Source organism: Lemur catta, chromosome 1 (genome assembly GCF_020740605.2).
Source record: "Lemur catta isolate mLemCat1 chromosome 1, mLemCat1.pri, whole genome shotgun sequence".
In the NCBI taxonomy this organism is placed as follows: Eukaryota; Metazoa; Chordata; class Mammalia; order Primates; family Lemuridae; genus Lemur; species Lemur catta.
The window spans coordinates 251,247,038-251,270,537 of NC_059128.1; the positions used below are offsets into that span (position 1 = coordinate 251,247,038).

Consider the following 23,500-nt stretch of genomic DNA (forward strand, 5'->3'; position numbering starts at 1 on the left):
GTGCTCACATATAAAAAAGTAACATTCCCCAAATCCTAATTCCTTCCTTTGTGTAAACACACACCTATTTGTCTTCTCTATAATATTCACTCAGTTAAAAGTATTATGTTTGTATATATTACTAATAAAAACCTAGATATACTATTAGTTTATGTGCTTTGTAGAAATACCTATCTTGGATTTTTAGACTTATATCCAGATACGTAGTTCATGTTGATACAGACTACCTACATAAATCATCACAAAAAATAGTTATATGTGTTTATAACACTTTTAAAAAATTTGTAGACATATTAATTTTGAAATACTAAAAAGGGAGTCCATTTTATATCTACATCTAGAAACACAAATGAATATTTCATTTAGTAAAAAAAAATAGGCCAGTGTGCATATTCTATGACCTTGACAATGATGAATCCTAAAATGAGTAATTTTCTCACTGGGAAAGTGTCCTACTAGGGTGAAATTAGAAGGACAAACAAATCCACACTCTTCAAAAGTCATGAGAGAGGGGAGATATCAAATGTTGGTATCCCAGACGTGTACATATCTTGTCAGCTACAAAATACCAGCCTGGCCATTTTAAAACTTGATTAGATTATTTAAATGACACAGTTTAAAAGTTGTGGGTTTTCTGTGAACCTCACTTAAAACAGGAATGTGAAGACAATACAAGCTGGGTTTTGTTTGCTGCCTAAAATAAGTGCCTTTCACTATAATGTAATTGTACTTGAAACCAGAAAAGCAAGAGAATGTGATCACCCCATAGACCTTGGCAACAGTTCTCATTTGAATAGTACATTTTTTGGCTATGTTGTTGGTATTTGATTTCATTTAGTTTCTGAGATCCAATCTATACAAAAATAAGATAACTCTTTCCAGGAATATATTTAATACTTTTTCAACACAGTAAAAGACTGCAGTATATTCTGATTTATGTTTAAAGAAGACAGAACAGAAGGAAGGAAGGGAGAGAGGGATGATGGGAGGGAAGAGAGAGGAAGGGAGGAGGAGGAAAGGGAAGGAAATGAAGGGAGCATGAGAAAAATAAGCAAGTGGAAGATGCCTGTGCTCAAATACAGAAGTGCTCTTCAAGTTGTCTTCATAGCCATAAGGTATCTAAAATGCAAATAATGAAGTAATGTAGCTTTATGGCCACTTCTCTTCCAATCCTTATTTATAGATTTATAAACAGTAATATACTACATTAAGATTCATTTCTTTTCTCCCTTCTATGTCTCTTCTTTGGCATTCCAGCCCAGAATATAATGTTAATCCTTTAAAAATGTTCTACTTTTATTCTCAGATTCTCCAATCTTTTACATTTGATTGCCTTTTTTAAACAAAGTCCTATCATATGTTATTAAAAAGCTTTTTATTTTTTAAATTTTTATTTAAATAGGTTTAAGGGGTACAAAGGGGTTTTTGTTACATGATGAATTGCATAGTGGAGAAGTCTAGGCTTTTAATATATCTGTTACCTCAATAGTGTTCATTGTATCCAATAGGTAATTTTTCAAAAGTACCACTGAGCAATGTGCATCCAGAATTCTGAAGACCTAATACAAATATTGAATTTATCATTTTTCTTATTTTCTCTCACAATATCTCTATAATTTACTGAGGGCCCATAATTTTCTGGACATGATAGGGGGCCTTTTACTATATTAAATAATTGGCCCTCCCCATAGCCTTTGAAATTTACATCACAATTATCATTTTTCAGGTGAAATACCTTAAGCTCAGAGAAGTAAAATCTCTTGTTCAAAGTTACACACAGCACAGGAAAGATCAGACGTCATGGTTTGATTTCAAAACCACACCATACTAGCTCCCTCTACACCAGTAACCTGTGGGTATGGTTTTCCAACTGCAGATAACAGTACAACATGAAATGGTAGCTATTATTATTATTATTATTATAAGAATTCAAAAAAATGAGTAAGATAGAATCTGAAACTGGAAGGCAATCTCACCAGATTACTTTCCAAAATGTGACTAAATGGATTGAGAACAGGCACATGTGCAAAATCTCTTATCTGTTTATATTTTCCTGTTCATAATAAATTACTTTGAAACCCATTAATAGGGTAAGTGAGGTGATCATCACCCTGAATTACATTTTCTAATTCTGTTCTTTCCGTGGCAATTGTAAAATCCACAGGCTTAGGAATGGGTAGGAAAGAAAAAAAAAAATGTTCCCCGCAGCTGCAGCTGACTTTCTGGCAGACTGGGAAAGCAACTGTGCTGGCAGCTTAGCCAGGCATCTGGGGCTGTCGGCGAATTAGTCTGAGGACTGACCTTCTAGATCGCCTATAAACACTCTGCATTTGCCTTGCTCCATAATGAAGGGAATTTAACTCTTTGTATGATTATGATTAGGGTTATCATGAAATCCACTCTAAATTAATCAATAAAACCTTTATTTAATGATACTTACACAGGAAATAATAAGCATTTGGCTTTCTTAACAACAAATTCTATTTGACAAAAGTAAAATTTTGGATTAGTTACAAATTGTGCAAACTGGTTTCATGAGGTGCTATCTCATGATTTGAGGCCCTTCAGTTCTCTTACTTCATCTTGAAGATGGCACACTTTTAAATATTCCAAAGATGAAAAGATGAAAAAATTAATCTATCCTTTTAAACACCAAGAAAGCATTTCACGAAATCCCATTTTAAAGTCTAGGAGTCCTGTCTGAAAATTATTTCTGAATAAAAATCTAAAGTATTCTTAGAGTAGTTTATGAACAATATCTTTGTTTTGAACCTTAATGAATATAAATACCATTGTTCATGGCACGTACTATAAAATAATCTTCATTTATTGAAGTCTTCCTGGAATCCCCATTTCTCCCTCACTTAAGGGTGATAATCTCTAATAATTTAAGATTTTTCTTAGAAGTGTTTTACAAAATGAAAATTCCTTCAAAAATATCTCTTCTAGTTATTCATGGCTCTCTTTATAGAGAATAGGCTAAAAAGTCAGAAATGTAATAAAGTGTCTACACAGGCACACACATTTTTAAGACAAATGGAATCATGTAAAAATAAGATTTATTGATTTATATACTTATATGTCAATAAATCCACCAATAGACCAATTATACATTAATATATACACATAAAAATTTTAAAACACATGAAATTTTGCATCAGAATTTTTAAACACTACTATTAATAATATATTTCATCATTTTATAACACTTTTGTCTGATTAAAACTTTTTCATTTAACGACAAAGACATAATCACATTCTAACCTTTGCAAAGCATATCCATTTATTTAATTTCATCTGCTGAATTGGAGTCAGTCTTCAAGTTGAAAAGGGACCTTGGAGATGATCCAAGCCTAACACCCTCTGAGTAACTGACCTCTAGAGAGATGAGCTGTTTCCCCGGGTGATGGAGAGAGCCAATGGCACAGGCATAATCAGAACTTTAATTCTTGATGCCCTATCCCTTGTACTTTCCATTTACACTATGCTGCCTCCAAAATAAGATTTAAATAGGGTTGAAATGAGATCATGTTTAAATCTAAAGTGCAGTAGAGCTTATTTTAAACTTACATCCAATTTTGCTAAAACATATTTCTTATGTGAAATTTTCCCTATGGCCTATTATGATCTTTAGTTTTATTGTTTTCATATAATTCAGTTACAATAGCATGACTTCAGACAAATTTCTGATATAAAGAACACACACGCATACACACACACACACAAACCCACCCTGAACTGCTAGCAATAACAAACATCTAATGTAGGAAATACATTAATGCTTTCAAAAGTGTTCTATGGCATCCAGCAAGTAAACTCTCTGCTCTATTTTCCCTTTTATTGTTTTAAAAGAGCAACAGCAGCATGGTGCTTTAAGTCTTATGCCATAAACACATAAACACAATTACAAATGTTCTCACATAACAAATGATATATAATCAAAATGGGGCATGATATATCTAAGAAAAGACATAAAGAACTCTGTTCAATTATAACTAATGTTAATTAAGTGTATTTTAAATACTAGTGTTAATTTGATTTCTGTTCACTATAGGAAGTTACTCAAAAAGTAAAGAATCTTTTATTTAAAAATAAGTCAAGAGCATTATATTCATTCAGGCAACAAAAACTTTTTGAACAACTATGTGCCACACAATATTCTAAAAGTAGAAGATTAAAACAGTAAATGGTATCTCTGCACTCACACAGAGCTTACCAGCTAGTAGGGAAAAGGCAGAAAATACACAGAAGTTAGCAAGACAACAACATATAATTCCTGATAGTGACACTAATATCTTAGATAATGTCGAGGGGACTACTTAAGATTATTAGGACATTTAGATTAATTTCTTGACGTTTAGGTTAGCAAATATACCTTTTCCATTTCTAAATATTTGCCATGCATCTCAATTTACACTATATATTTTGTTTGTTTATGTGAAATGAGAAGACAAACTTTTTCACAAGTGCCTTTATTCTCTTTCAAAAGTCTTTCAGATAAGGAAGGTAGCTTCCCAAAATGTCAAGTTCTCTCCAGATTTAAAGATTTTAGTTTCAAGTAAGCAATGTTCCCTTTGAAACACCTGCTGATTGACACATTAAGAATTAAATGTACAAACTGCTTTTGTAAGTTTTGTTTCCTGTTGAAGTCAATAGCTATTGAAAACAAATCGGTGGTGAAGCTATTGCTGTTTTTAAGAACTGTTCTTTTGTGGTGTTTTTCCCACTTTTATATCTGAATATATGTAGCTAACAATAAGATACTTTTTGAAAACTTGACAATTTGTAAACTGCAAAGCCATAATAAGATGAACTTCTCCTAGATTGACCTACAAAACACAAGCATGTGCTAATTATTGCATCCCATCACTTCCATGCATATTAATGCCAATATAGAGAGACTAGAGTACTAATTTTAAGACAAGTTAAATCTTAACATCATCAAAGCCAACCAGGGAAGATATATTCAGAAAGTTCTCAGTTTGATATAAGTTGTACATGACAGTATATTAAGTCTGTGGAAATATTTTCTCCAAAGGTTATCATTGTATTTTTGATCATATGTGGTTAATATTATTTAAACCTACCTAAATGGCATTAATCTTCTTCATGATCAGTGGTCTTCCTCTACAATTAGTTGAGGACATGCTGCACCAAATACAATACTAAATTCTTATTTAGTTCTATTCAAAACTCTCTCACCATGTATGGATGATATCAGTATCCATTTGGTCCATCAAACTTTCATTTGCTCATATCAGCTATAATTCTAGGTCAGTCCTTCTTTGGAGATTCTATTTTCTATCAGTGTAATAAAGAAGGATATACTTAAAAGCACAAAAGATCTATATCCATCCTCTTCATTGCACTATTGCTTTTATTCTCTTAATTACCATCATTCCTTTTTCTGGCATTTTTACCTATTTTGCTATCTGACTTTGATCTCAAAAGAAATCCAGAAATCCCTTACTTATTATTGCTTCTGGGGTTTATTTTTTGTTTAGTCTATCTTTTAAAGTAAAAACACCTTTAGATCCACGAGATATAAATCTTTGATCATTGATAAAACATGGCAAGATGAAAGGAAACCTCTATAGAAGTTTCCAAAGGTGAAAGTTTCCAAAGTTTCCAAGATAAGATGACATGCTAGAGTGATCTGTTTGCTGCCATTGATTACTAATAGTTAATGGCTTTGCTCTATTGCCTGGGATTCATTTTCAACAAAAATAATTGTGAAGAGAGCCTCTTCATTCTAATGAAAGCTCTCCAAGAAACAATGACCATAAAATATTGTAAAAAAAATGTATAGAGCATATTGATGTGAATTCTAGAGCCTCAGTCCAAGCAGAAACTTACTTCTAGAGATGTGTTTCGTGCCTTCCTGCCTCATTTTACCTCTACAACAATAAGTAATCACCAGATTATCACCAAATATAAGGTTTTTTTCCTGTAATTTTGATACTTAAGAAATGAAATAAAATAACAAATAGGCTTACTATACTTTTGAAGAAAAAATAATTTTGAAATGTATTTGTTTTTGACTTAGATTTTTTCCACCAAATATCATGCTTTATTTAGTGTACTTTAAAAATAGGCCACCAGAAAATCATTGGTCCTGATGATAAGTCTTATTTAACTAGGTAAATCTGGTACTTAATATATCAAAGTTGAATAATTTCTTGTTAGCATTTCTGCCAAAATGTCAAGTTTCAAAGAGGGAATCAAATCTTTATTATAAACACGTAGTTTTAAGCATGTAGACATGGAAAATCTATGAATACCTTTCATAATTTCTTTGTCTAGTCCAAGCTTTACTCACAACTCTATAGCATCTAAAAGCTAAAAAGTATTCTTTCATGCAAATAATTATCAGTCAAAACATAATACTTTTTATATAATCTTAATTTAAAAAATCTATTTACCATTAGGTTTCTTCACATTTTAAGGCTATGGCAATAAAAAAACAGGAGTTACCTAATCCATTCCAGAAAATTTTCATTTAGTAGAAAATGAAGGCACATCTTAGGAATAAAAAATACTAATTCCCTTATGCAATTCCCCATTCTAAACTCATGACTTTTATTTTATTTGGGGAGGCCAGACATGAGCACAGAAGTCTAGCAATACTTTCACTTACGTTTATTAGTCTAGAAGATGTTCATCTCTGAGATTATCTCTCTGCACTGTAAGATGATATCCTGTGGAACCATTCTGAAATTTGTATTGATTCTGTCTTCCACAGATAAAAGACTTGGAAGATAACAGAAAACACAAAGAGTTTTCTATATAACATTCACTTTTCTATTAAGGTAAAACTTAAAGGTTTTATGATCTAAATAGCAGCAAGGTGGATTTATTATATCAGAAATAAGGGACACGAATTATTTTTCTCCACTCAAAATGATATATATGCAGAATTGCAATTCTACAAGGAGGCACATGGGTAGAACTCTTTAAGTAGCTTTTCGTTATTTTATATCCAGGTTTTCATTAAAGAATAAATTATATGATATACTCTTCACAATGATACTGCAAAATCATTAAGAAACATAGAATTGTTTATATAGAACACAGGACGATTTTTGATAGAAAAAATTACAATTCTTTTTAAGTTTTCTCTTATCTACATTCCCAAAATGTAAAGGTATCTGAAAGAAGCTATAGTTTTTACCAAGAAAACATACCTCAGAGATACCAGTTTACTAAATATAGGTAGAGTGGAGTAACTTTGTTCTTTATTTTTTTAGGTTTAAATAAGTGTTTTACTTCAGACTATCAGGTACTACCAAGACTATGGGAAGGCACAATTATCTTAATGACATCCTGAAACATGAAAAGAATAACAGACAGACTAATTGAGGTCACTTTTCTTGACAGAGAAGTAAATTAGACAAACAGAATTTCCTTTCAAGAGATAGGTTTCTCTCTTCTTTTGTTTAAAGATTTAATACAATTTGTAATATTGCAAATAATCATTATAAATAAGTGTTTTTCTTGAGCTTAGGTATTTGTGGCATTTTATATTAAATCCACTCAAACTGTATAAAAATGTTACCATTTCAAATTCTGACTCAAATAATAATAAAAGTTTTGTCAAATAAAAAGCCAAACACAAGGTTTTAAAAAGACATAGTAACATAAAAATTTAAAGATTTCAGAATTTAATATATTATTTTAAGTGCTAAAGAAATGAGGTAAGTAGTAAATTGTGATACATTTTGCTGCTTAGGAAGAAAGTTTTATCTGTTGCACAAAAAAATTGTGCTGAAAACAAAGATACAAAATCAATATAAACTTAGTAGGTTAATAAAAATAATGCCACTCGGAAGCATAAGCTGTACCTTACCTAATGTACTTATTGTATGAAAGTGTTTTATGAACATAACAGGAGCAAAGAAACCACTAAGACACAAAGATGACAGAACAGCACCACCTAGTTCCCTCTATAAAAGTTTCCAAATACGTATGCATCTCTGACTTTGGAAAACTGAATATATTTTCAAAATAAATCATTTAGTATAAAACTACACTCTAGCAAATTATCACCTGCAACACAGCATTTACTTGAATTGCTTTAAAGTTTCTTTTAAAATAAAAAGAAATTAAAATTCAAGTTAATGGGTAAGCTGAAATTTTTTAAACTGCATTGTACTGTTATATGTAATCCAAACACACAAATCTCTACACAGAATATATATGCTCAACCACCACCATTATGATTTTAAAATTATATATCAAAAAAATTTGAGCAGAATTACATTATCTACTACAACATGTATATCATGTATTCCAGGGATATCACTTCAATAAATAATAATATTCAAAAATACCATACAGTCTGTTAGAAATATGACATCATTTCCACCTTGCGATCATCAAAGTTAAATACTAAAAGAAGTAATGTAATGATGCCCAGAATATTTTAGCCTGTTCATGTGATGCTGTATCTTCTCTATAATGTTTTAAATAATTATATATAAAATTCATTTTATTTTTAAAGTTCTTAAATGGTTTCCCCATCTATTCTTCAGCATTGTTTACCAAGTGGTTAATATTTCAATCATATTCAGAGCATACTGAGCAGGAAGAAAGGTTTCAAGAACATTTAATCGGCCTTCTCAAAAAGCCCTATTATAGTAGTACAGGTTTTAATCAGGCACAATGTATTGTAATATAAGCAAGGGATGGAGTTTTAATATATATGACACAGTACAAGTAACATTGTTCCTAGATAGGACACTTTAAAAATGTTTTCCCTGAGGCATCAGCAGCTCTTTAAATGACTGTCGCTGGTAACATCAGAATTGCTCAAGCAGAACTCTAGCTCTAAAAAACTAAATATTGTTGCTTGTTACATAGATCCTTCTCACAGAGCTCTTCTCCCCTACATTCCCTCTGCTGACCTGGTCATCTACTGTTCTGGCCCACTGAGCCTTTATGAAATTAAATGAATCATCCTCTCGAACAAATCAGTTAGAATATAGCATGCTTGAATATTTCTTGTTCACTTGTCAGCTTCTTTCAAGTTGTATTTTAAAAAAAAAGAAACTGGCATCATACTGAGAATGTTTTCAGGACAAACGACTGGAGGAAATGAGAGCTTTTTAATCTAAGCTTAAATAAAAAATGTTAAAAGCCCAGTGAGGTTTATAGCATTATTGTTAAATCAGTGATTTCACATCCTCATTGATATATCCACATTCTCTTGCTGTTGAAAAGATATTACTACAAAAATTAAATTTTTATTTTTAATTCAGAAAAAAATAATTAAGGCATATGTATTTTGACTTATATATTATATGACCACCACTAGACTCTAAACTCCCTAAGGGTAGAGATCATTTCCATTTTGTTCATTTGTATATCCAGCATTTATAACACTGACTTCAAATAGGTTATTTGTTAAAAAAAATAATCAATGAATGAATAAGTTATGCTTAAGAAAACTAAAGGCTAGGAAGAATAAAATGATCATAGAAATTTTTACACACACATTAAATGTACAGAAAAATCAGCATGAACTCAAAATTGAAAAACCTAGTCCAGTCCACTTCATAATAATAAAAATGACTAACATAGCAACAGTTTCCTAATTTTCAGAGTTGATATAAGGATGTAATTTCATAAGCAAAGTATATACGGCCCAAATTCAGGCTGATGGCTACAAAATTAATTTATAAAGCTCATTGACAGAGAAAGAATAGCTTTGAAATTTATACAGACACATATATCAGAATAAAAATCTGTTTACATATGTAAAAACTTTAAGCACTGAATAATGCATGGGATGGATGTAAAAAATTAAATTTAGTAAATGTTATTTTAAGAGCACACAGTTAATGTTATACTGACTGTGTTATAAAACATGTTTAGGTGGAAAGAAAAAAGAAAAACGCTATTTCTACAGTTTGCAATCATCCATAAGTTCCCTCTACAACACATCGCCAAAGAATGGATGCGGTTCCAATCTCTCAGTCTACAGAGGAAGAAACTAAGCTGCAAGAAGAGTAACCTGCTCAAGGCCTCTAAGACAGTGGCATGGCTTGGATGAGAACATAGGTCTCTTGATTTCCACCATTACGTCTTGCTGCTGCAAGGCACTTCCAAAATCAAAGACTTCATTAGCCCAAAAAAATATCTCCTCCCTCTACAGAATAAAGAACTCCCACTACAAAATAAAGAACACCCACCATGCCAACCTCACTATCACTTCCACATTCACTGCAGATAGGCTGTCTCCTGCTTATATTCCACCCAATGATCAGAGATATCCTTATTGCCCCATTCCTCTATCACCAGCCCACTCCTATGCTTCATCATGGTACAGCTAGGTGATGAGAGGATCTTAGGAGGAAATATCCCTAATGCCTGATGAGGTTTACTTTTACCTTATAATAAGACCATCATTATATGATAAAAAGATTAGTCTCCCCATTCTGTCCATACCCATCAAATATATTTTTTTTATTACAACATGTACTCTTATGAGGTTGCATCCTTCAGGGATAATATGTTCTGCTTTGTTGATAGTTTATACTTTACAATCAATAAAATTGGTTAAAGTGAGATAAAATTTAAAGTAAATATGAATTTAGTGACCTCCATCAGACCTTTAAAAAACTAGGAACTTCTTATCTCTCTAGCAATACCTTCATCTTAGCTATTTTGTGGAAGTGAAATAGTATGGAGAATTGAAGTTTTACAACACCATTAGTCTTACCTCATCCATAGAATATCTATGTTAATTTACAAAAAGAAGCGAGCCAGTGGACATGAAACTATGCTCTATAAATTTTACTTAATCTTTAAAAGTATGCTTATAAATGTTATTAAACATACAACTTCTTTTTCATGCTAGTTAGCATCACATCTTTCTATTATATAAAGACAGTGTTCTTAATACAATATTCTTTGGATGAATATTATATATATTGTTTTTAACTTAGCAACTCTGGACAAGAATGTTGTTTTGATATGCTTTAGCATTTGAGGTAAGAGATAAAGGTCCTTCCTTCTTACATTAAACTAAAATTCAATTTCTAAGTGGATCATTATGACTAAAAGTGTTGAGAAATAGGAAGGTATAGCTCTTCCTCACTTTTCCAATGTTGCATATATTATGTGGTTAGACATAAAAAATTAAAATGTCATACCCAACCATAGATTTATAGGAATATGTTCAAGAAAATAAATGAAATTCAGTGATATATTCAAATAATTTTTCATCAAAACAGTGAAATAGTCAACGAAAACTGCTTCCCAAATTACCTTCCGGTTTATTCACTAGTTTTTGGAGAGTCAATCAGCAAGGGCCAACTTGAAGCGACAGTAGAGAAGAAAGTAATTCTTCTGCAGCTATCACATCGTAGAGATACGTTTTAACATAAAGCAAGACCAAGTACTAATAGAAGCTATGGGGGAGAATATAATTCTTGATATCAAATCTATAGACTGGCAATAACCCTTAATAAATTGAGCTAGTTCAATCTACCTTGGACATTTATTTATTGAATGTATATTTCTCCATGAGGATGAGAGAGTGATTTCAGCACCTGGCATCAGGTAAACCTTACTTAATAATATCTTTTCAAGTGCTGAGTCAAAACAGTCAAAAATCTAAAAGACATCAGGGAAATTGATTTTTTAAATGTGAAGAAAAACTATATGACTTTTAAGAAAAGCTACATTTCACTGAGACATTTTAGGAAAAGCATACTTAAAACACTTTATGTGTATAGGCACTACAAATCGTAGAGTCCTCCCTTGGTGTTCAGCTCCCAGTAACTATATTTAAATTCTCTTCAAAAGCAGTTAATATTCCCATCCTACCTCCCTCTGTCTTTCAAATGCAAAAGATGAAATAAATCAAATTCAACCATAGCAAACGTGTGTCCTAAATTGCAGAAGTATAAATAACTAAGCATTATTAAAAAAACAAACAGACCAATATTTAGAATGTTTTTAAAAGGCCTTGTAAATAAAATCCACAGAATCTCTCCCAGTTAACTGAGAAGAATGTACCCTGATCCCTACTTCAGGGACTAATCAGAGAAGCTCTCTCTACTCTGTAGCTTGGCAATAACAAAAGCAGGTCAGTCTATACTCATAATCTGGCAGATCAAGGTCAGCTTGCACTTCTTCTTTGTTTATACATTTATCCAGGGATGCTAACTACTCCAAGTAGAAGAATAAGGTGATGTGGCTTCATACTTAACCAAAGTCATAATAAGAAATATTTTTGGAGGTAGAGATAAAATCTTTAGAAAGCAGGAAAAAGATAAGGGGCCATGATACTCAAAAGAAATCAGATTCAAAGAGTCAAAGCTTTGAGACAAATGTTTACAGTACAAATTTGAACTGACTGTTCTGACAAAGCAATGAATCCACATTTTTCTGAAGTATGTCATTATTTTGATTTTTTTGTTTGTTTCTTGGGATCCATTTTTGTCTTCTCCCTATATATTACATAGAAATGAAAAGTCACTGCAAATATTTATTCTATTTAGAATACTGTATTGGCATTTTGGCAGTTATAACATAAATACTTAAATATTATCTGGATCCAATTAAAGAGCTGTGTCAAGATTAAATGTATTGTAATAAAACGAATCAATCAGTGGAATGAAAACGTTATAAAAAGACACAGACAGTTGAGTAGGCAATTGATATAAAAGGAAGACTAGGACCCTGCACTCCAAGGGCTTATAGTCTATTAGAGCAGACAGATAGAGAAATACATAACCTTAAAAATACTATAATAAAAATATATGAAAGGGTTATGTAGATCATAGAATAGATAAAATGCTTAGTTCTCTCATGAACTAAGACATAAATGCTGAAAATAATCAATAAAGGGCAGACGTCATTCTTTTGTCTACTAAAACAAACAGACCGGTTTCTGGTCAAAAAACCTATTGGTTCCAAGCACTGAAAAAATGTTTTAAGCACTAATAATAACATAGGTTCCAAAATGATGCAATTGTGTAAAATGATAAAACAAAAATTGTTTTAAATAGTTATTATATCAATTTATAAAATGTTTTTTATTGCTGTAGCCATAAATAAAAGAAAAAACCATGAGTTTTATTTAAAAATTAAACCAAAATTTTCTTATTACATAAGTTACAGAGGAATACATGTAAGTCAAAGGATACAATTAATATGAATGCACTCTCAAATTCATTAACATAGCAAAATATCCTCCTTATAAATGACAACATGTACTAAACAAGCCAATTCTTATAGCAATTCTTTTACATATGAAGTGTTTAAAATAAAAAGATTTTTTTTCTCTCTTTCCCTCTCAGTTAAGTTCAATACTCCTCTATACTTTCACAGTTCAAATTGTATCCAAATCAAAACCTGAATATAATGTCTAAAATTTGGCAATGCACTGACATTTGGCAGTTCATGAAGATTTTAGGCAATTAATACTACCTAAAAATCTGTAGCCTCATATAACAACCAGCAAAACTTCAAGATCTCACTATAGCAAAGTGTGTTATTGGGCCAGTTAGGGAATAGAGTATTGACATCGGAACAAATTCTGATTCTTCATTTTGTTTGGGAGAGTGAAAGGAACAATCCCCATTCAGGGTAAGGAATACACATTTTCACTCATTATTTTATTTCATTCCCAGAGCAGTATCTGTTATTTAGAAATCTGTTATTTAGAAATAACAGATACTGTATTATGTATCACAATGGTGAATTTAATTCTGCCTTGGCAGGGTAACTAGTAAGTGTAGAATGTGAGTAACTGCTTGCTATATTGGAGTCATAGATATATAATTGCCTTTAGAAACATCCTTCTCTGAATACCACCTACACATTAATACATGACAGTGAACTTACAGCCAGACCCCTGTTCTATCCCACATGATCCCTGAAAAGGCTTGGAAATGAGGACACGTGCATAATTAAGGCACACTGAATATCACAGTACATGTAACAAACTAGAGTATTATGAATCCTTAGGGGAACCTCATAGAACTAATACATTTTCAAAAGAAAGCTGCACGTGAGTAAAGGGAGACTAAAATGCTAATTAGATCCTCTCAGTGAAAGCTATAGAAAAGTTGATTCTTGAATCCTGAAGTTGGACACAGAATGGAACATTTGTATACAGAAAGACTGAAGAAGGAAAAAAAGAACTTGACATAAAAGCCCTTCAATAGATGATTTACACAATTCATGAGAAAATAAATGAAGCAAAATAAAAATATATCAGTGGGAGAATTCCAAGCCTCCTGAAAGGGTTAAGTTTGAGAACTAATTTCCTATTAGAAAGGGATTATGTAACAACAGAGGGAAATACTCAGCCTAGCATATGCTAATTTAGTCAGCTTTGCCAGCCGTTTTCTCAGCGAGTTTGGCTGGCTGACTCACATTCCTTTTCTCCTCTTTTTGTCATTTTTATTAAGAGACTAAGGAGGTGGAACTCCAAAAAATGCAATAATAACAAAAACAGTAACAACTAAACACACATTGTACATGTTTTATTCTTGCTAAAACATTGGGGTGTGCCCCTTGGGGGTCAAAAGGAAAAACAATCGATCTGCACAAATTCAGTACATATCCTCTAGCAAAATTCCCCTTCTTCAACTATTCTTCACTTCCTATTAATTTTTTAATGGGTCTTTCCAGTCAGTAACATGGTCAGGGAATGGGGAGATATATTCCTGGAGAGTGTGAAGGAAGCTGAGTTACTAGTAAGACTGCAGCACATAAAATAGAGAGCAGTAAAGAAATGGCAATTAAATAAGAACCTTATTGTATATTTTTATTTGCTTTTAAATATAAATATTCTAATTAGTAATACATTATCTCTCATTTCAGTCTAAGTCTACAACTTCAGATTGAAAAGCAGAGGACATATAAGGTATGAGAATGAACTGAAGGAATAGGTGTCAGGGACATTTTCCTCCACAGGGGATATGGGAGAAACTAATGTAAAATACAAATTTATTAAGAAAATAAAGACATATTTTACACACTACAAACTTAAGGTCTCCATGTTTAAATAAGCATTATGGAAGGCACCTGCATTTTAGAAGCTAAAAACATACATTTCTTTACAAGAACAAATTAATTGGCTTTATAAATTATACCAAATCAATATAACAGCTATACACTTAGCAGTCGGCAGCACATCCTTGTCAGGAAAGGTGCTTTTCTCACTCTGTTCCCAAAGGCGACTTTAGAGAAGCAAAGCATGCTTACCATAAAATTAGCCATCATAACATATATAAACTTATTAGGGACTCAATTTGACCTTTTTTTCCTTATAATGTGAAATTACTTGCACTATTTGGTCACACTTAGCTTTGAGATTTTATGTTACTCAAAGCAAAAGAATGCTTATTTTTATTTTCTAAGTAATCCCTAATGACGTCAGTATCTAGCCCCCAGTCTACTCTTTCATTATGGCTAGAGAGGGACTTCCTCCTCAGCGCTGAAATGGTTGAAAGAGAATTTAAATATCCAAGTGAAAACTATTTGCTGACTCAGAAAGAGTTATCCCCAAAGTTGAATAATGCCTGTTTTAATATTTACTTCAAAGACCTCTGAAATATAATGTGAATAATTAATGGCCAGCTCTCTCTGTGGCAGATCTTACAACTTTAGCTCTGTATCTCTTTAAGTTATAATAGCTTCTTGTCACTCAGTTTCATAAGCACAAAAGAAAATCCAGAATAAATGCTCAACTCTATTGCAATTTTAGAAATTGTAAACGTTGTCTATGTTTTTAAGTGAAAAAGTGAATCATTTTTGCAGCCTAAGAAAATTTATTAGAACAATGTATTTCCTCACCTTAGTTAAAAGGGTAAAAGAAAATAATGAGTGCAAACAAAACCAATTCTTACCTTTTTCCTTACACTGCATCCCTGAAAACCCCAAATTCTGATTACTTATAAAATTGATAGAGATGTCCTTCAGTCTTAAAAATAATCTTAAAAATGGTGATATACTTTAAATGTGTATATATGCATATATAAAAAGAAACAGGAATATTTCCTTCCTTAATAATTATATCTTTGATTTTAGCATTAATATTTAACTGATTACTAATTAAGAAGAATATTTATTCCTTAATTTTCAAGTAGATTACATACTTCCAAGATGAAAACTATTTTGTATCTGTTTAAGAAAATATATGGAACATATTAACAGGACCAACTGGGCTCATTCCTTGAATAAAAATCAGTATGTATAATATGTTCAATTATTTTGTTCTGTGGCAAATCGATTCAAAATACACAAAACTACATTAGTTACTATTATCTGATAGGCTTTCATGGTATGCTGTACATAACAGTAGGTCTTCTACTCTTTTTAAGGAAACTACATGTGATAAATAATATTGTTCAGAGAAGAAACATTCTCTACTGATGTGTTATAACACAAATTCCACTTAATGGAACTAAATAAGCTCTCTGAACATACACTGAACAGTTAATTCCGATTTCTTTTAAAACTACTGTATTCTCATGCAAAAAACTCTAATGACACCAAGAGACTTGACTCCTTACTCAGTAAAGGAAGAGAAGGATAACAAAATATTTCCCAGCCCAATACTTATTGGGGCACATGTAAAAAACTGCATAGAAATTCCATTTTAACTTTGCTATTCATCTTCATTAAACTGACCCATGTTCCTAATAGTCTTCAAGAAAATAAAGTGTTTACCATTCATTTGGTGAAAATGTTGATAATTTCATCAGGATCTATTTATTAATCTCTAAACAAAATATATGTTCTTTCCTTTGCTTTGTCATGAGCTCATGTGATTACAAATACCCTGGATCATTCCTGGTTATAAAAAGCTAAAGGATGTTTTATGTCCACTACAAGCTATGAAAAGCCTTCCCATTTCACTCTCATACCACATGACTGCCTTCCTGTGTGTTTGCCGCTGCTGCAGAGCGCATTAGGCCAGAGATGCCATTTGCATCATCACACAGCAGGGGGCTTCAGCTGCCACAGCTCTAGGTTAATCCTCACCCACCTCTTTACACAAGGAATTTGCAGAAGATGGCTTTTTTTGATATTACAGAATTGCACTCCAAAAATGCTTGACATTTTCAAATAAAATGTTGGCAATGAACTCGTCCTTTTAAATATTTTAGGTTAAATCAGTAAATTTAAATTATGCCCTTCATTTTTTCATGAAATGAGTTTATGATCTAATCTAATATAAAATATCTGGTATTTTTAATCAAGGAAAAGAAAAAAGGGTAGGCAAGCATGTTAAGAACTGATCAGACTGAATTCACTGAAAGATATATGTCAAGAACTATTTATATGATACTTTTCTATAGGAAACTATAGAAAACCAATATAGCTTTATAAACCAATATAGCTTATAAAATGTCAAAATTAGCTTTTACATACATGACTTAACAAAGTATGAGTGCTGACATATTATGAAGAGAAGAGACCATTTAACTCCACCAGAACTAATTAGGACATACCTATTATTCAATCCAACATGATTTATTAAGCATCTACTAAAATAAGGATAAGAAAATAGCAAGGATATGTAAGGCTTACGGCTTGCCCTCAGGGAACTTAAGTTTAATAATCATTGTGTACTAGCACTGCCTTAAGAGGGTAGCCAGACCAATACCTGCCAATTCAACACACAGCTTCTGACTTCAAATTCTACTTCTTTGGTTTGTGGTTTTCCTTCTTTCTGCTTCCTCAACCTACTCAGCCCCCGGTACAGAATGGGTAGTTTTGCCAGTGGGTTTAATAAAGTCTAATAAAATGAGGACTATTTCTCAATAAATATAGATCACAAGTCAGCATAATCAAATAAACCATCAATATGACAGAAGGTCTAATGTTATGAGTGTACCTTCAAATCTTTCATAATAAATAAATCTTACTTGTCTCTAACCATTGGTGTCTCATAGACTCCTTATTTTAAAGACAAAATTGACTGTGAGTTGATGTTGATTCCAGGCCACTTTCTAATGCATGCTTAGGATGTCTTCCAACATTTTTACACTTCCATTTACTCTTTAAGTGATTTAAGTAATTTTTTTCTTTAAGAAAAATGGCATTATCTCACTATTTAAATGAGAGACAAATAGTTTTCACTTATCTGATCTTCTAGTGGAGGACACAGAATCCCGTGATCTCAGTTGATGCTTAGCTTTGTCATATTATGTTCCCAGAGTTCTAACAGTTATAGAAACAGGAAAATACAATAAAGTAAGCTTCCATATCTTGATACAGAATTAGTCTAGAAACTCCTGATATTTGCAAGGGAGATATTCTTAATTACTAATTGTCTGGTGTTTGTTTAAGTCATAATCATTGGCTTTTATGTTCAGAAACTTTTCAAAGTTTCTGTTAATCAAAAGAGGAAAGAGTGAGTGAACTGTATCCCAAGAATTGCATTCAGCATAAAAAGTGAGCTTGACAAGCTACTATACGTAGAAGTAAAATATTGGACAGACATGCTTTTAGAAAGCATAGGTATTCACTGGTGTATTTAAGCATATATTATTATAATGTACTTTCTAAAAATGTAAGGTGAGGTTCATGACACATACTGAGAAAAGTAAGATGTATGTCCAATGGAACTTTAATCTGAGTATCTTTCTTACTAAATACAAGTCATTAATCAGAATATTACATTGCAAAAAATATTAAAGCCCCAGTATATATGTTGGATGTGTTTTTATATAAGATCAACTCCTACCCCCGCCCCAGAAAAATAAGGTTCTCTACAAAATCAGGTCTCTCTATGCCTGGTTTGTGTTATATTTTGCCCATCTTTCTTTTTTGCCCTCTCCAGGATTGTTTCCTGTGCTGCACAGGACACTCTTCATCTTTGCAGTGCCCCCTCAGGCATGGAAAGGGAAAAGGCTTCAGCAATGGTTAGCAATTGAGCTGGATCTACTCTTTTGGCAAGAGAAGACTTAGTTACAGGTGGCAAGCTTTTTCACTCGTCATTTTAAAGAAATTCATTTCTCTAATGTATCCCCTGCCCTTACTCCAGATCTTCCTCTTTCTATGATGGGGCAAAATAATAAGCAAAGATGCCTTGTAGCTTAACACTGAATTGAATTGTGTTAGCTAACAGTCTACATTACAATTTATACTTTGGTTAGAAACAAATGTTTGGTCAGAAGTATATGCTTATTTTCAATCTAACTATTCATTTTCTAAAAACCTGATGAGGACAAACTGTCAGATGTTATAGAACAGAATTAAGTAAGCCTCCTTTTTTTTGCTTTTTGTTTTTGTTTTCTGTTTTTATTTGTACTCATTTTACCGTTGACTTGATTCTCACCACTGGCTCATCATTCCACATACCAACAAGCCAGAAAATTGATTTTGCTTTCCAGAAAAAGTAAAAAATACTGGTGACAATGTAAAACACCGTGAATTAAAACACAAAAACATAGAGCAAATATGTTCAAACAAGACTTCTTGTCTAAAATAATGCATACTGCAAGAAACGGAATAATAATACAAGAGATGAATAAATTGATTAGTATTATTTATGTGACAGAATACCACTATAATGCTGATGAAGCTAAAAATAAGAAGCTTTTGACTGACTATAGTATTTGCCTAGTCATAACTACTTGCAGGCAGAGCAGACTCCCCCTAGCCAAAATCAGTCTCTCACTACTTCCCCTGCCACCTTTCTTTCCCTGCACATAGAAAGGAAAGACATGCTAAGTATTTAATCTATGTCCAGGAAATAAACCCTTCATTTTACAACCTAACCAAGTCCTAATAAAACAGTAGGGTAGTGGGAGAAACATAAATCTGAACCCTGAAGCAATGTTTTCAGCCAAGACTAAGACAAGGAAGGCATGAGCAATTTGTCTGAGCAAAAACTGACAATATCAACAAAGTGTGGTGTGTCTGTGCAGCAGTGTTTGATAAATGTGAGGCAGCCATAAACATGAGAAGACAATCCAATGGTGCTTTGTGCCCTCTCACCCTTCTTTTTTTTTTTAATCCTCTTCTCTCTTTTAGTGTATTAAAATAGTCTGATCTAAGATGCTCATAAGTACACACACATGGTTGGACGGGTGCTGTTTCCCTGGTTGCTGTCTAGGACGCCTATTTATTTATTTATTTATCTATTTGGACCTAATGCTGGTGCTGGTTGCAGTGGTGCATTTTTTCTGCCACACTCACACCGCTTTTCCGCCCCCCGACCCCCCAGTCTGCTTTGAAAAGCAGCACTGTCTTAATCACTGGTTTACAGAACTCAATAAAATAGACCCATGCCTGAATGCTGCTGATGGAGTCCCTCTGGGTAGGGCAAGAGTAAATCCTCCTCCAGGCTGAGAAAGCGGCACCAGCAAACTGTTATTTTGCACTGCACTGAATAGACAATTCACAGGGAAATGTTGAAGGAAGAGAGGAGGCGACCCCAAGTGCACTCTGTGGCCCACATGCTCTGTAATAAATAATCTCGCACCAGCCCAGCAGTGTGTGCAGCGACCAGCCGGGGCCAGCACACACAGATTGGCAGGAAAAACACATCTAGCCGTGTTGAATTTTCATCGCAATCACCAAATATAACTGATTTCCTCACATCACACTGCCCCTACCCGGCGCACGCCGGCGCGCGCGCGCACGTACACACACACACACACACACACACACACACACACACACACAGAGCAGAGCTGAGAAATGCAAGTTACTGAGAGGTGAAGGAGGGCCTCTGAGAGGCTGTTTTGGCACCGACTGGGAACCCAAGTAACGTGTCAGCCACCCGGGTTACTTGTGAGAAGATGGGGGTGTGAGCGGTGAGAAATGGGACGAGGCGGCATAAGCAGGGAGAATGTGCTGCTGTCTGCCTTCACGGGGATTCTGGCACATGTGACATATCTGAAATTTACATCCAATGTAAAATACACAAAATTACCGCAAATATATTCTAAGAAATATATCTGCAAAGTCAGTTCGTTAATTCAGGAAAATTCTGCCCACTGCCCGTTCTTTCACATTCATAAATATGCATAAATAAAATACGGTCCCCAGTCTATATCCCGGAGGAGGGCAGGAGAGAGGATGCATTCCAAGAACTTGCTGAAAGATGGTTCATTGACCTCATTTAAATCCTCCAAAGGCCGATTGGGTTTTGCACGCCTAGGGGTCTACGTGTGTCTTACTTTCAGATATCTTTTACCCAGGGAAAAATAAATTTGATCAACTTATCTTTCCTGTGAATACCCAAATGATAACCGAAGGGTTAGAGGTGGGCAAAGATTTATGAAGAAATCAAGAGTCACACAGCTTAAAAATATTCTATCAACCATTTCACATCCATCCTCCCCATATCTACACTCAAGCCACATCCCCATACTACTCTCTTCAAAGCAACAGTCTTCCGCCTTACAGCCCCTGCCCACCCTGCCCTAGCACGCCGCCTCTGCCGCCTCCACCACCCAAGAGTGTCCTCTTCCCATGCACTCCTACTCCATGCATTGCCATTTATTTCATAACCAGCATCGTCCTCTCATTCAACACAGCCCCTTCCCTCCACCAAAAGAGAGGGTCTGGGGAAAAGTGAACCCAGATTCCCTAGCCACCCCGCACCCAAACCCAGTGATTTGCATAACAGTGTTTTGTGCAGTTTCCCTCTACTGCGGTCGCAGGGGTTCTTGCATTTCACGTGAAAGGATAATACTAATTACGGAAAGAAGCGGCAGAGAGAGGACGGAGAGGTAGAGAATCTAAGCGAAAATCCCTTAGCAGTAAAGTGACTGCTAGGAAGCATATATTTCTTTGCTTAAAAAAAAAAAAATGAAATGACACAGACTGAATGATAAAAAGTCGATGTGTTGATAAAGTGGGTTTGGGTCTCTTAATTTTTCCGTTTTCTATTTCTTGGTGTATTCGTTCATTTATTCTTTTCTTTTTCCCTTTTTCAATTCTTTTTTTTTCCTTTTCTTTTCTTTTTAGTCCCAGACAGAGTCCCTCTCTCTTTCTAGGTGAATGACACGTCTCACAACACATTTCCCCCCCGGGGATGTTATTGCAATGCACACGGTGCTGCCGCTGCTGCTGTTCTCGCCGTCTCGATAGCTCGCTCCCAGGCTCTCACACACTTTTTAAAGACACACGGATACGATCATGGTGGGAAGAGGGGGAAAGGGAAAGGCGACTTGAAAAGGGGGAGGTTAAAGCGACGACAAGAGATGGAGAGGGTCGGTCATGAGCGTGATGTGGGAGGTGGCTGGTGGGGGTTGTCGGGATGGTGGAATGTTCAGAGAGGCACAAGTTGCCAGCCAAAAGGCGTGGGAGGGGGGGTGCTGGCGGGGATGGAGTGAGATGAAGGCAGCTCAGGTGAATGAAAAGGCGAAAGGTGCCGCGTAAGGGGCTGACTGCTGGGAGGGCAGGGCTGAGACAGCGCTAGAGATTCGAGGGGCTGGTGCAAACTGCCACTGCCCCCTGCCGCACCGGGGAGTAGGGGGAGGGGGCGGAAATCGCCGGGGACTGGGGAACTGTAAAGGGGAGAGTGGAAATATGGGGTGGAATGGGGATGATGGGGAATGGGCGTCAAGTTGATGCTCCCCGCGGCGGGGCGGGGATTACCTTGTAGCAGGAGCCCGCAGACACTGTAGAAGCGGAGAACGGCGCTGCGTTTCCAAATCATGGTCCCTTCTCTAAAGGGCTGGGGAAGGAACGAGGGGGCAAGGAGATGCTGGTGAGCGGGGCACACAAGTGCAGGGCTCCGCTGGTGTCCTCCTCCCGGCGCCCGCCGGACCCACCGTCCCCGCCGCTGCGGTGTTCGAACCTGCGGACGCGGATCGGCGGCAGCAGAAGCAGCAGCGGCGAAGCACCCGCAGAATGGGGTTTCGGTGGGTGAAATAGTTTCTTCTCCTCCTCCTCCTGCTGGTGGTGCAGCCGCGACAGCCCGTCTGCCAGGCACGGGTTTGGAGCTTGCCTTCCTCTCGGCGCGCACAGCAAGTCCCAGAGCCCGCCGGGGCTCCCCGAGCAGGTGGTGCAGGGATGCCGGGGTGTCGGAGAGGGTGCGGGCGAGGGCTGCAAGGAGTGGGTAGGTCACGGAGGGGAGGGGCCGGGGGAGAGGAAGAGCAAGCAAGCAGCACCGCCGCTCGCGCTCGGGGTGTCTCGGGGTCCTGGGAGGGGAGGTAGCAGCGGTGGAAGCAGCGCTAGTGGCGGTAGCGGCGGCAGCGGCGGCGGCGGCTCCCGGATGCTCCGGCTGCACCAGCGGCGGCGGCGGCGGCAGTGGCAGCGGCGGCGGCGGCGGCGGCGGCGGCGGCGGCGGCAGCGGCGGCAGCTCTACCCAGCACCAGACACAAGGGCAAGCTCAGCGCGGCGGAGGCCCCGCCCCCACCCTGGCCAGGGACAGACACCGCCCCCCGGCCAATGGAAACACACCCGCCCACCAGGCCTGGCCAATGAGAGAAAGGGATGGGTGGAGACAAGCGCCGGGAAAAACAAACAGGCTTCTCAAGGACCCTTCGGGCAGGAGGAACTGAAGCCCCCATTC

General features: G+C 35.5%; 1 protein-coding gene across 2 annotated transcripts in view; it reads right to left on the reverse strand.

Moving 5' to 3' along the window:
* Positions 1-23,249, reverse strand: part of CADM2 (cell adhesion molecule 2) — a 1,015,461-nt gene extending 992,212 nt beyond the window's left edge. Inside the window, exon 1 of one of the 2 annotated variants that reach the window (XM_045557726.1) lies at positions 22,582-23,249. In XM_045557726.1, the coding sequence (XP_045413682.1) occupies positions 22,582-22,642 (61 nt within the window). In that variant the 5' untranslated portion in view covers positions 22,643-23,249. The remainder of the gene's footprint in view (positions 1-22,581) is intronic. The other variant, XM_045557716.1, reaches the window with a different exon arrangement.
* Positions 23,250-23,500: the final 251 nt, after the last annotated feature.